At 31.1% G+C, this 14,341-nt stretch overlaps 1 protein-coding gene across 6 annotated transcripts; it reads right to left on the minus strand.

Moving 5' to 3' along the window:
* Positions 1-144: 144 nt before the first annotated feature.
* Ocrl (Oculocerebrorenal syndrome of Lowe) lies at positions 145-11,564 on the minus strand. 6 transcript variants are annotated; one of them, XM_071722555.1, is made up of 10 exons: positions 9,829-11,525; positions 9,581-9,716; positions 9,280-9,459; positions 9,011-9,107; positions 8,765-8,902; positions 8,531-8,628; positions 8,263-8,440; positions 1,355-1,482; positions 1,154-1,265; positions 145-585 (listed from the first exon to the last, which is right to left on the minus strand). In XM_071722555.1, exons 1-10 carry the CDS (start codon positions 10,152-10,154, stop codon positions 425-427), a joined length of 1,554 nt encoding a protein of 517 aa, XP_071578656.1. In that variant the 5' UTR covers positions 10,155-11,525; the 3' UTR covers positions 145-424. The 6 variants fall into 6 exon arrangements, 3 of the variants coding, with proteins under 3 accessions (XP_071578656.1, XP_071578658.1, XP_071578657.1); XM_071722557.1 differs by having other exon boundaries at positions 9,851-11,517; XR_011721250.1 differs by lacking the exons at positions 145-585; positions 1,154-1,265; positions 1,355-1,482 and adding exons at positions 4,213-4,365; positions 4,471-4,611; positions 4,781-4,911 and having other exon boundaries at positions 9,829-11,563.
* Between the last annotated feature and the right edge of the window lie 2,777 nt (positions 11,565-14,341).

Genomic DNA, 14,341 nt, shown 5'->3' on the forward strand with positions numbered 1-14,341 from the left:
TGGGCGGACCATCGGCACGGAACAGACCATGAGAATCTAGTAAAGTCTAGTTAATTTTGTTTTCTACGTTTCATGTACTGTCACCCTCAGTGAAACACAACATTTTCTATGCCGCCAGATTCGAAAGAAAAAAGTTAGGAGGCATTACTTTTGTACTGATTCTCGTATTTTTAATAATATATTTGTACAAAATTCATTAACTATGATAGATATTCACTGAATTATACTTATGCAGCTTTCAAAATAATGCTTTAATTGCGGTGAATGAAAAAGCATACGTCCTATCTTTGATATTATATTATTAAAAAAGTGATATAATAATTGCAGTAAGATTAACTAATTTAATTATTTTTTCTCTATTTTAAAGCTGTAAATGAAAAATTCGTCGTGTTGCTGATATTCTTTCGAATGTTCAAATCGCTCGTTATCGACCCAATATAAAATCGCTTTGGTCGTTGACCAAGAAATGATAAACAAACGCAGCTTTCTTTTTATCAAAGGTAATTTGAGTTGCGCGACTTCTCTGATGACAATCGTCCCGGCTTCTTGGCGGATCTCTCAGAAATATTGATCCAAACAACGTCGCTGCACAAATAATACAATGTTTTTAAAGTATCTTGGTGGTTTTTAAAGTATCAATGCCCACATATGTGGTAGTAGAACGATAAATTAACCCTTTGAGGACGAGAGCTTTCTAAAAAACTAATTTATGAAAAATCTTTTTTAAGGGCTTTCAGGATCGCGATATCAATATAGTGGGTCAAATTTCAAAACAATCCAATTACCGTAAAACTCGATTTACGGTGTTCTTGGAATCGATAAATGTCAAACAAAAAGAAACTGGAAACTTGATATTAATTATATATATTTAGTAACGTTAAAAATTTCCTAAAATCAAATTTTGCAATAATCAGATTATTGCATAATCAGATTTTGAAATTTTGTTTGGATTCACCATTTTTAATTTTGTTTCTTAATCTTAAATTCGAATAAAACATTAGCGAATTATTCCAATAAGCCAGGTTACATGAAAATCGAGCGAGCCTTTACACAAAATAAAGGAGAGTGGCAAATATAGCGCTCGCCCGTCCTCAAAGGGTTAAGAATGAGACAGAAATGGGCAAGAGAAATATATGAATAAGAACAACTTTACCAAGCGTCTTAGCATCGAGTTCGTTATCTTGCGTATGACTTAATAACTCTTGCAAAAACGAGCTGATATAGAGGAAGACTGTTCTTCTAGTCTCGGGTAGCTGCATTACAATCTGTAAATGAGAAAAATATATAATCTGAATTTTTGATTGTACAAAAAAATATTACATATAGTAAAATGTCAGTTTCCGATTTGATTTACTTGTTTGCATTGTAAATAATTGGTTGCCGCAGATAGACAAACATTATGCAGATTATATGGTATCAAGGGTTCAGCGGTAGATTCTAAAAGTAGCAATAATGCCTCTGCTACCGAATGTACACCACCAGCTGTATGTAACGAGAATAATTAGTCAAGGAACAACGATATGTATGTATGTGTGCGTGCATGTATGTATATACACGCATTCACGGGGTGGGTCATTGTGGATTGAACTTTCGTGTATACACAAGTATTTATATAAGTTGAGATACTATTGCAACAGCATACTTTTAAGATCAAATCAAATCAAGAAATCCTGTACCACTTTTCCCTCTGACAAATAATTATCGAGATATCAAGCTAAATATTGAAAAAGTTACCAAGTTTTCCTTAATTAAATATCTCAATAAATATTGGGTAAATAAAAAAATATTTTACATGAAAGTTGCTTAAATTAATTAATAGCTAGAAAAATATGATACAATAAAAGATAGGGGTTTCACTTAAAAAATTGAAAGTGATCTTTACGTCATCTTGACGCCTATACTCAAGGTCAAACAAATATTAAAGGCCGGAACACGATACAAAGGTACAGGCAATAGGAATAGGGAATAGCAACAGAATGCATTGATACACGGCTTCTGATAGGTTGAAAATCTATATTCTGTTGCTATTCTTTATTCCTATTGCCTGTACCTTTGTATTGTGTTCCGTCCTTAAGGCTCATGCACAATGTCAAGTAACAGGCAATAAGAACAGGGAATATCACAGGCAATTAAACAATGGGCACGGTTACACCCTGCATTTAGGCCGCGGCCTATACCTCAAATTTGACCTAAATTATTTAGGCCGTCTGTTTACAGCAGCTGTAACCGTGCCCCATAACATGTGAAACAATAACAGCTACTCTCAGCTACTAAAGTAGTTAAAGCACATTATTAAATTATTTATTATAACCTGATAACAATTTCATAATATAATGAAAATGTTTAGATATCAATATCTCTTAAATAAAGCATTTACGGGCATACCTCTAGAGGAAAATTTTTTCTTGTTTTGAGGTCCTAATTGAGGTTCATATTTTAAGTTAGGACATTTAACCTGAAACACCGTGTATATGTATATAAATATAAATATGATATATATATATATATATATATATATGAAGGTCACTTTCAATTTTTTAAATAGAAAAGCGAAAACAATTATTCATATTTTTCGACGGTCGAAAAATTTGCTGTGCGACAGTAGTTTATTTAAGTAAGCAATTCATAATATTATCAATTAATATATAATTATCAGGTGTGAGAAGCGTCAAATCTTAATTCCGCATTATCTAAAATTGGCAACATGTTAAAGACTGAAAAATGTGGTCGGGGCTATCTGTCCTATTTTTGATGGGGCAATGTGTCCACACTTCAATGACGAATAATTGTTCTTTTATAAATAGATAATGGTGCGTAACTACAAAAGAAAGACTTTTCTTAAGACGGATAAGGTAGACATATGCAATAAAATTATATTTAGAGCGATTAAAAGAATCAAAATTGAGCGAGAATTTTTTCGTAAAAACAGCGTTAGACTTTGGAATAAATGTTCGGGCTCTCACTCGCTACTGTAAAAAAGTGACCTACGAGCAACTACTTGATCCTGCGATTCAAGAATTTGGTGACGATTCTAATACACGTCAAGTTAAATATATGAGTTTGTCTTAAATTATTGAGTATTTTCTATTTCAAACGCTGCCGAGGATAAAGTAAAGGCCCTAAATAAAAAAAAAGATTAAAGAATTGAGGGGACAAAAGAAACTCATCACATTGATTTTGCAACAGACTCAAAATCAGTTTGATGCCACCGTATATAAAGAAAAATCAGCTCTACGCAGGAAACTTGTCAAAAAATCTACACAAAGTGCCTACTACTTCTCTGACTCCAACGACTAGGCAGTTTTTTCAATATTATATATTAATAATAAATAATATTATAAATAAGTATAAAAATTAATATAAATAATGTTTTTTATTATGTGGACAGATAGCCCCTCGAATGTAGACAGATATAGCCCCGCATATGGGGCTACCCAGATAGCCAAATCTGTTCGAACAAATAATGCCAAATACTTGCTACAAATTTTGGTTTCAGAAATGGTACAAATTTGCATCAAAATTTGTTTTATCAAATGTTGTCGACAAACTGCTAGCAAATACGTATCAAAACATGCGTACACAATTGACGCCAAATTGATACCAAATATCGAGCAAAGCTTAGTAGTACCTGATAACAAATTGGCACCAAATTGCTGTTAAAGTTTGTTGACTAAACCTAACGCCAAATTGATGCCAAATATTGAGCAAATTTTGGTAACAAAACTTAAGAACAAATTGACGCCAAATACCAAGCGATGTTTAGGGCGTTTCATTCAGATGGCGCGACACGTGAGTCGCCACTTTCAACGCGCCCCCACCTCCTTCCTCGCTCTTGTTCAGTGTCATGGCCGCTCTTGCTGCGTTTCTTCGGACGAGACGAGTACGTTTTCCTTCTTTCGTAACTGATTGAGCTAAGCGGCACGTATTCTGGAGACCAACCGAGCGAGATTCGACTTCCCAAGGAGAGCTCACCGCCAGGAAAAGGAGAGCTTGTGAGGGAGGATTGAGGCGAGGAGTCCGGTCCAGCGAGCAGGGCCCTTCCGATATTCTCATTTGGGACGCCATATTGGAAGATCGACATTGATCGTGGTAGTACAAGGGGCTCTGCAAGGTTAATTTTCGTCTTAAGATCTGGAATTGCTCTCATTCTTGTGGCTCTGGTTTATATTCTAGCCTTAGAATTGATCTCGTAGACAAAAGCAGAGGCCCCCCTCTCTTTTCTTTTCTTTTTTTTCTTTTCTTTTCTTACTTTGATTTCAATCAGTAATCCAGACTCCTTAATTCCGCCCTGTAAGATCTGGTTAATTCTCGTCTTGAGATCTTGGAATTGCTCTCATTCTTGTGGGTCTGGTTTATATTCTAGCCCTAATGTAATTTTAATATATGCATTACAATTTTACACTGTCAAATAATAAATAATATCGTTTGATAATAATAACAACAGTATAGATAATAGTACAATTTTATTACTTGACTTATTTCATTCTATTTTTGACAACTCGTATATACATTAATTGTGGCTAAGGTCTATACTATGTCATAGTGTAGATCTTAGCTACATTTCTGGCAAGTCAGTCCAAAGTATGCGGCTTTGTTCTCTATCCTTTTTATCTGTAGCAATTTTATTTCTTTTTATTTTTTAATTATTTTTTATGTATTATCTCTTATGTATCAGGTTTCTGAAGAAGACTAAGTATATAAAGTCGAAACGTAAAACGTTAATTGTATTTAAAATTTGTTTAATTAAACGAGATTTTGTTTTTAAATTTAAATTGATGACCTTTTTATAACTCGAGAAAATCAGCCAGCCTTCCATCCTATAAGTTTATTTTGTACTGTTAGTTTAATTAATTTAGTTATATTTTTTTCCATTAACATTCCATTTGTTATAGTGATTGTGCAGTAGAAAATCTGAAAAAATAAATGTTTTTAAAGAGTAAAGATAGTATATATTTTGAAATCTATGTATTTTATGTAAACATAACATTTAAATTTATTTGCAGTTTATTTTAGAACATGCCAAAAAACACAGTTTCATAAGCTTTCTAAGAAAGTTAAAAGACAGAAAGTGAATGTTGTAGAAGAACTCAATTCAACAGATTCTTTAATTGAATTCGATCAGTCGCATATTCAGCAAGCACATGCTTCCGTTAAAAGCCAAAGTTCCGTAATACCAGATTTTCTTCATAATCAAAAAGAATCTGAACTTTCTCATTATTCTTAACTTTTTCATCATTCTGAACTTCCTCACCATTCTGAATTTTCTAATAATTCTGATCATTTTGAGTACTCTGAACACTTTGATTTCGAAAATAACGATAATTATAGAGATATATTTAACATTAACAGACACACCGGCAACAATAACGAGGCTCATTCAGATGACAACGATGATAATTCTGAAAACTGCGAGAATAGTGATGAGAATAAAAAATATTCGAAATGTTTCGTGAAAATAAGAGTTATAAAGAAGAGTTATAAGAGTATAAAGAGTTATACTCTTATAATCTTAAAGAAGAGTTATAAGAGTATAAAGAATATGTAATATTATGTAATAAAATGTTTCATTCTACTTGCCGTTTGAATCTGATTAAGGCAAAATTGTAATATTAGTTTGAAATAGAAACAATTTAAAACAATTTAAAATACAAGGGAAATGCTTTAGTTTTATAACTATTATATTCTTGCAATATTAAAAATTTTACATATTCTTTCTTTGATTAAAATATTTCTCAAAATAATCTTGGAACTGTTGATGAAATATCGTGTATTTTTTTATCTGTAAAAGTTTAAAGTTTTGTTTGAATAGTTTAAAAGTTTTGTTTAAACGGTTTAAAAGTTTTGTTTGAACAGTTTTTTTCTGCTGTATATTAATTTCTATTACATCAAACACTACAAAATTCACTTCGGTTGCTTGCACCTAAATGATGTATATTATTCTTTTGTTATTTCTTTCTGACAACAGTACTGCATTATTCCATCGTAATCGACGAACTATGCACATTGTGAACATTTGTTTATTTCAATTTTGCATTCTTGCAAATAATAAATCGTGTTTCAAGTTTGAACTAGTTGTTTAAATATGCACGGTAGTTATTATTGTATGATTAAAGAAAGGAAAGTTAGTAGTATTAGGTTTATAAGAATATTGTTTTAGATGCATTTTCATAGAAATTATACTCGTGTTTTCAGTAAGATTCTATAAATCCTTCTTATACCGGCCAATGCATTATCTGCGCACGGAGTATGTGTTCCAGGCATTATATAAGATTCTCGAGTGTTTACAAATATTGTATGTGCTGTTGACAAAGTTAAATGTTTGCATATGTCAGTAAATTCACATTGTATAACATTTACTGTAATTAATATATAATTAATTACTTTATTGCCACCGTTAGATTTTATAAATGTCTTATAATGTTTTATAAATATAAAGATTTCTTTTAACATATGTAACATATGTATAAAATAATTTATTGTAAATCAATAACAAATTATATGCTTTTTTATAATTTAATGCTTTTAATTTTTCCTAAAAAAAAAAAATATTAGTATTTATTAATGGCTACGTAACAAGGCTTGCTGCAATTTGGCGTCAAGCTGTGTCATCAAGATTTGCTCGGTATTTGGTGTCAATTTGGCGTCAAGTTCTTTCGTCAAGGTTTGCTCGCAATTTGGCACAAATTTGCTGTCGAGCTTTTGTTGGCAAGCCTTGTTCACAATATGGCGCAAATTTGCCGTTGAACTTTTGCTGCCCTGTTTTGCTCGATATTTGGCGTCAATTTGGTGTCAAGTCATGTACACAAGCTTTGCTAGCAAAACACAAGCGTATTGCAGACACAGATCGCACCGAATTTGTCGACAAGTTTTGCGCGTATTTGGTGTCAATTTGGTTACAATTTGCTGACAAATTGTTTACTGGGTATCTGTCTACGCTTGACTTGTCCACTTAAAAAATTCGCCTCTTTAAAATGTTAAAAGATCAACGATTTTAATTATGTTTTTTTTAATAGCAAGGTTGAAAGGTTATACCATTAAAATTTTAGCCAAATATCTTTATTAGTTTTTTAGTAAACTTGAAAAAAGCGTAAAGTGTGGACACATACCCGGTCTCCCCTATATCCTTTGAAAAGGCATAAAATAAGAAAAATTTTGGCGCAAGTTAGAGGTCGATACGTTGACCCATTCAAAAGTTATTTAGGTTCAAAAATTGGTTTTTCCGAACTTTGACCCTAAATAACTCCCGAATGGGTTAACGTATCGATCTCTGGTTTATGTCAAAATTTTTCTTTTTTTATGCCCTTTCAAACAATATACTACAATATAGGGGATTTTAGTTAAAATTTTTTAGTGCCCCAGGGAAGCACCAACTCAAAAATTAGGAGCCATTACCCAAGAAAGAAGAAGAGATCCAATACGCGGCCAATTTCATGTGTTGTTTTTTTAGTAGCCGACTGTACATAATACATACAAAATTCATTAAAACAATCACCTATAGCATAAACTATATGAAATCTAATAAATGCGATGCACGAAAACTTCCTGCGGGAAACGTAGACTTTATTTAAATGATATATTGATAATATAATTTATTTTCCAAAATAATAAAAGGATTCAATGTAGAAAATTACTTTAAGTACACTATTTATAAAATAGCAATATTTTGAAGCAATTAACGACCATTAATTTTTAAGCTACAGCATATAACTTTAGAGAGGCTTTAGTTTGAAGATGATAGAATGTTTTTCTAAAGTGACGTTTGATATATTTACTTACAAAACAAGATTATAAGCCGCGGATGGTTAAAAAATGGTTAAATTCATTAAATCATTTTATATTTGCTATAGATGATCTTATGCCAAAGATTGTATTAATTACTTATATTTACATTTTTGTTTCATGTGTTGTACTTCAAACTTGATGGACAGGTACTTTAATAAGGTAACTAAAAGAGATTTAGCAGTGAAAATGAGTGAAAAATGCAGTTTTTTACCACTTTTTCGAAAAAAATGTCATGTTTAGAAGCTTTGAGCGACCTCTAAATATTAAGTTACAGCGCCTGCTCTGCAAGGGTCTTCATTTGAGAGTTCGTAGAACGAATTTAAGGGGTGAGACTTAAAATCAAATTTTTGACCCAAAAATATTGCCACCCTAATATACATACATATACATACATATACATACATATACATACATATACATACATATACATACATATGCATATACATATATATTGTATTTTTTAAAATATCAAAAGGATACGCATTGGATCTTGACTCCATTCATCTAGCCAATCTCGAATAGCTACAATCTCACTATGAAGGCCTGGCGTTTCAAAAAGTCCTGAAGTTTTAAGGCCATGCCGATATAGCCTGTCTACTAAGTGCCATATCTCTTTCGGTACTGGATACGGTTCTTGCGTGAGATTTTTATTATTCTCCTGCAGTTTTTAAATTAAATTTAAGGTATAAATTAGATTACAGAGAAACTTTTGGAATAATAAAATACCTGTCAATTTTTAGATATTTACCAATTCGATTAATCGTCCAATAGGGATTTCTCTAATTGGAACTGAAATATGAACAAGTGCTTCCATAGAAGAGCCAAAACAGCTCCTCTCATAAGTGCCTGAAAAATGTCATTAATTTGCATAATTATTATTTCTAAACTAACATGACTTAATGACTTATGATATAAAAATGTAAAAATAAATAACCTCAGTTCTATTATATATTGTCGTTGCTATTATGTGCATGTAATATACCTGTTATAGTAATGAAAATATCTTTGCCTCCCTCAAGATGCAATACTAATATATCATACAACTTGTCTTCACCGGAATTCAATTTACATGCAGTCTTTTTGTCTACATACACTTCTAGTTTAATATCGCATTTTTCACCTTAACATAAGGAGAAGGAAATACATAATAATATAAAAATATATTAACATAGAGAGATACATTTAATAAAGTGTAAGAGAAATTGTAATTATAAATGATAAATTTTACCTGGTTTTATGAAGCCTGTATAGGGTTCTATGTGCAACCAATCCTTGCAGTAACTTGTATCGTCTAACTTTTTTATAAATTCAAATTGTACTGGTACCTAGTTTGTAGAATATAAACATAAAGAATAAAAGTAAAGATTGTGTGTTCTCTATCTCTCTCTCTCTCTCTCTCTCCTCCTCCCTCCCTCTCCCCCTCTCTGCGTATGCATGTCATAACATGGCAAAAATTAATTATCTATTCAATAAGAAATAATTATTTATTCACTCTACCTGGCCTGTATTAGCGATAATAAGCTCTTTACTGCTAGGCTCGAGAAATCTCAAAATATCAAAGATAATATCCGTGGTGTCGACCATTACTTGAGGTAAAAATTCATTCTCTAATTTATCCAGTTTTTTCATAACTTCCTCATGAATTTTACGATACTTAGCCGTATCTATAATTCGTATCTGTTTTGGAAAATTATATAACGCAATGTACAATAGTATGCCATCTCTTTCGAGTGATAAATACGTAATTAATAAAAAAAAAGAATAAGAAATCAGTATTCATATATATTTGCATACTTACCTGAGAATCAAAACTTGCACTGACCGGCTTGTGATCAGATATCTTTAGTTCCGGATAACTTTTATAACCGACTGATTTAATCATATCTCCCTTCCATAATACTCGATCACACCAAGCTGGAGCTCTGCATTTCTCGCTATATATTGTCGATGTGAGCATTAAAAAAGGAACAGATTAACAGATTAGATTAAATTTTACATAATAAATGATAGGTGCATTTTGGAAATTTAATACAATTTTTAGGATACCTTGAATCCCAGTTGTCGGTACCTGGATCATATTTATATGTGGGTTTGAAGTTAATTTCGGCCTCCTGAAATCCTTGAAACACACGTCCTGCCTTGCGTTGATGTCCAAGTTGATCCAATGCTAAGACCGGGCCGTAGTTACCCTCTGAAATGTACTGCTTAGCTGTTGCTGCATCCATATCCGTTATCCGATAATTTAAATCTCCCAGCCAATAAATCTGACTATACATAGAAATGTATGTATATATGCTATACATACGTATACATGCATATACAACACACATAGAGAGTATTTTAGAAATAAATGGCCAAACTTTATATAGCATTTTCTACTCACTGTAAGGATAAAAGTCATGTAAACATGAGTCTAAAAACGCTTCCTTTTTAGATTACAAACACTTTTTATTTGTGATAGAACTTGACAAGAATATTTTATTAAAGAAATGGTTAGAAATGCACATAATTGGCTTTTCTGTCAATCTACCAATTGGTGTAATTCCCATACAGAACAAAATGTTTTCAAAAAATATTTCTGAATATTTCTATAAAAATATTGTAAGAAACATTTTAAAATGCTTTAAAATCCTTTGTGCTAACATTTTTAAGAAAATTTTAAGAAAATTTTAGAAAATTACCATTTTCTATGTTATCGAAACCTATATCTGTCCTTGTATAGACAAGGATACCTATACACTTATAAGACTTCTAATCTCGATTTGGAGGGTTCATCGATGTTTTTCTTGTTGTGCAATTCAGGGAAACTCGTTTTCACGTTCGTATCAATGGTATATCTTTTATATGAAGCACATTTTGTGATGAGTTGACAGCGATCACTGTAACTCGAGACGCCATATTAGGATAAAAGTAGGTAAGGAAATCTGTAATTCCGTAATTTTTTCTCGTTTTCTATATAAAATCGGAGTTTCCCTGAATCAGTGACGTATGTACTGCTATTATGGAGAAGCATTTTTAATTCTGTCAAATTAATACGACACTACATGAGTAGAAAGAAAATGGTAATTTTATCGATAAAACAGACGACTCCAGCATCACCTTAAAAATATTTATAAAAATGTTCTTCTTTATCACCCAGACAATATTTTCTTAAATATTTGAAATATACTTTTAAAATATTAATTCAAATCTACATATTTATTGTTTTATAATCTCGTTCCAAAATATTTAAAAAAATATTTTAAATTTATTTATTATTATCAAGAAGTACGTGTTTGTTCCGCTAATAATAAATAACAAAAGGTGCATATATTTAATCGACTACTAATTGGCAAAAATTACATAACTTTTACGACGTTTCGACCCAGGCTTCGGGTCCTTCTCAAGTGATCTAACAAACAACAATTATAAGAATCGCAGCGTCAATAAGTTAGGTTAATGAATGTACGGAATTTAAGTCGTGTGTAACAATTGAAAGTACCTGATGAGGAAAATGTACCATCGTCAAACCATTCTCAGTCAACTGTTCATGAGATTTTGATAGAAAAGTCACAAGTGCTAAAAAATTAATTCGTCAAAAGGGTAAGTTTGTTGTCATAAATAAAAAAAGAAAAAAGAAGAAAAACTTAATTACACTGAGAATGTTTTCCAATAGCACTGTTCGTATCATGCTCGCTGAGTCCCATTCAGCACAAAATGTTTTCAAAAAATATTTCTAAATATTTCTATAAAAATATTGTGAGAAACATTTTAAAATGGTTTTAGGAATATTTTAAAATAGTTTAAAAACCTTTTGTGGTAACATTTTTAAGAATATTTTAAAAATATTTTAAAAATATTTTTAAAAACGTTCTTTTTTATCACCCAGATAAAATTTTCTTAAATATTTGAAATGTATTTTTAAAATATTAATTCTAATCTACATATTTATTGTATCATAATCTTGTTTCAAAATATTTAAAAAATATTTTTATTTCTTATTGGTTTTATAATCTTTTTTCAAATATTTTCAAAAATATTTTTGAAATATTATAAAATATTCTTAATTAAAGATGTATGTCGCTTATGTCAAAATAAAGGGATAAAGCTGAAATTTACAGAGATTGTGCACTTATATATCCCAGAAACCTGTGTTAAATTTGCGATCGATTGTCCGACCCGTTTCTGAGATATTTACTTTAAAAGTTACAGAAATTGTATATATATATATATATATATATATGTATATACTTCCCATGTAAATATCCCAGGTAGCACACATGGTCTTATTGACGTCAATTTAAGGTCATATTTCGTCCACGACGTCATATGTCCTTTACATGACGTGTATTTGGCGTCCTATTGTGGATATGAAAGTATGACGTCATGAAAAGGACATGAATTAGACGTCATTTTAAGACCAAATTTGGTACACGACAATTTTATTTTCATTTTTTGAGTTTTTCTTAATTAAAACAGACCCATACAGCATAGAAGCTTGCAAGACATTGCAGGAACGTTACAAGTTGCAATGTAATGTTGTAAAGACAATTGCAACATTTCGTTGAAATATTAGAACAACATTGCAGAAATATTGTAAGAATAATTGAAAATATAGTACTATAACTTACTCCGTGAACATATATGCACACACATACCTACATAAAGAATAGATTTTTTTTAGATTTATGTTTCTTTAAATTTGATTCCTAATTATTTTTCAACTTTGATTCAATTCATTAAATAAATTCTTTATTTTGTCAGGTAGCGTCTTTAGGCGTTATCATGCATGTTGTTAAGGGGATCCTAAAGCCGTCTGTAATACCTACACTCGTACTTTAACAATATTTGCTTCGTATAAAAATTCTACAACTTGATGTTACAAAATGAGGGTGCAGGTCCATTCAGTAGACATCAAGGAATATCATACCGTTTGTAGAATTAGGCTGAGACTCCAAACAAAAAAGTTAAACGAAAAGTACGATTACGTGAACGTAAAGGTCTTTCTAAATCGTACTTTTCGTTTAACTTTTTTGTTTGGAGTCTCAGCCTAATTCTACAAACGGTATGATATTCCTTGATGTCTACTGAATGGACCTGCACCCTCATTTTGTAACATCAAGTTGTAGAATTTTTATACGAAGCAAATATTGTTAAAGTACGAGTGTAGGTATTACAGACGGCTTTAGGATCCCCTTAAGGGGATGCTGGAGTGACGGCCGAACTTCCTCGGTGTCGATAATGTCAACATTTCTAATTTTGTTTTCTCTATATCTGTCTTTGTCTAACGAAATGACATCTGTCCTTTGTTCGATTGCTGCGCCATCTCTCGCTACACGCAATACTACTCCGCACGCATACATACATATGAGATTTTCAGACAAATTTTTCTCTTATACTAAAGCTTCTAGGCTCATTTCTGAAAGCACAACATTGTTCTTTTTTGCAATTCCGAGGGTGCTGTATGCTTATTTTATACGTACAAAGTCTAAATTTTTATGTGCAGCAAATGTTGTCACGAGTCGAACTATAATTTTTCTATTTTTTTTCGTTTTTGATGTAAAATCGACTGCAGCGCCCTCCGTTTTTGTGCGTACTTTAATTCTGTAAAAAAGTTTTTTCAATTCCGTAAAGCCAATTCAAAGTTTAGTCTGTTCAAAAAAATGTCGGTAATTCTTGCCACTCCAGCATCCCCTTAACGTTATTATATTAATATTATATTATGTTAAATATACGAATTTCATATTAATAATTATTGTACATTAATTGTAATTGCGTTATTATTTTTAATATTTAACGGTTATTATCATGACACGATTTTTGAACACTATCCCGCGGAAAAGAGTTAGATATGTTTTAAATATGGTTTATATTAGTCATTTATATGAACGAAATTAAACTCAAATAAAAACCAAATATTGAATATAAAAGTAATTAAATTTAAATATGTTCCAAATTTGGATCGAAATTAAATTTAAATAAGATCTTGCTATTGGATTTAACTTGTCCAGGCGCATATATGGATCATATTAATATTTAATAAGCATCTAACCATCCTGAGTTCAAATTTTATTTGTATTTGAAACAAATAAAATTTTAATTAACACCCAAATTAAATTTTTATTTAACTGAAAGTGTTCCCATTGACCCATCATATATTCATATTTAATCAAAAATTGTGATTCATAAGATTTTAATAAACCTGCGAGTTATGTTAGTCTTGCGTTGTAGTCTGTTAGGTTATAGGTTTATTATTGAATTTTGTCATTATCAACCACAAATCTGCATGTTTAATTATGTTAATTATTTTATACTGTCTACATCGTACATATATTTTATAATTTCAGTTTTAGTTATGTAGGTCATTGGCTTCCCACATAGCATGCATATCAAAAAGACGTCCAGAAGATATCCCGAAGATATATTTAGGAGATAGGATATCTTCTCGGGATATCTTCGGGACGTCTTTTTGATATGCATGCTATGTGAGTTTTTAATCATTTTAAATATATAGGGGAGACCGGGGCTAAACCGCCAGTTTTTTTTCGGAGCCGATTTTTAACAACAAAATAAATAATTG

The sequence above is a fragment of the Temnothorax nylanderi genome, unplaced genomic scaffold (genome assembly GCF_030848795.1).
Source record: "Temnothorax nylanderi isolate EJ_2023f unplaced genomic scaffold, tnyl_v1.0 TNYL_tig0497_pilon, whole genome shotgun sequence".
NCBI classification, from domain to species: domain Eukaryota; kingdom Metazoa; phylum Arthropoda; class Insecta; order Hymenoptera; family Formicidae; genus Temnothorax; species Temnothorax nylanderi.

What these genes read in the sequence shown, in the direction of transcription:
- Ocrl (XM_071722555.1), bottom strand. Translation starts at nt 10,154, where the DNA reads ATGCTATATAAAGTTTGGCCATTTATTTCTAAAATACTCTCTATGTGT. An exon ending in TTATCGCTAATACAGGCCAG is followed by an intron (nt 9,108 to 9,279) that starts GTAGAGTGAATA and finishes TCTACAAACTAG; the next exon opens with GTACCAGTACAATTTGAATT. An exon ending in ATGGAGTCAAGATCCAATGC is followed by an intron (nt 1,483 to 8,262) that starts GTATCCTTTTGA and finishes CGTTACATACAG; the next exon opens with CTGGTGGTGTACATTCGGTA.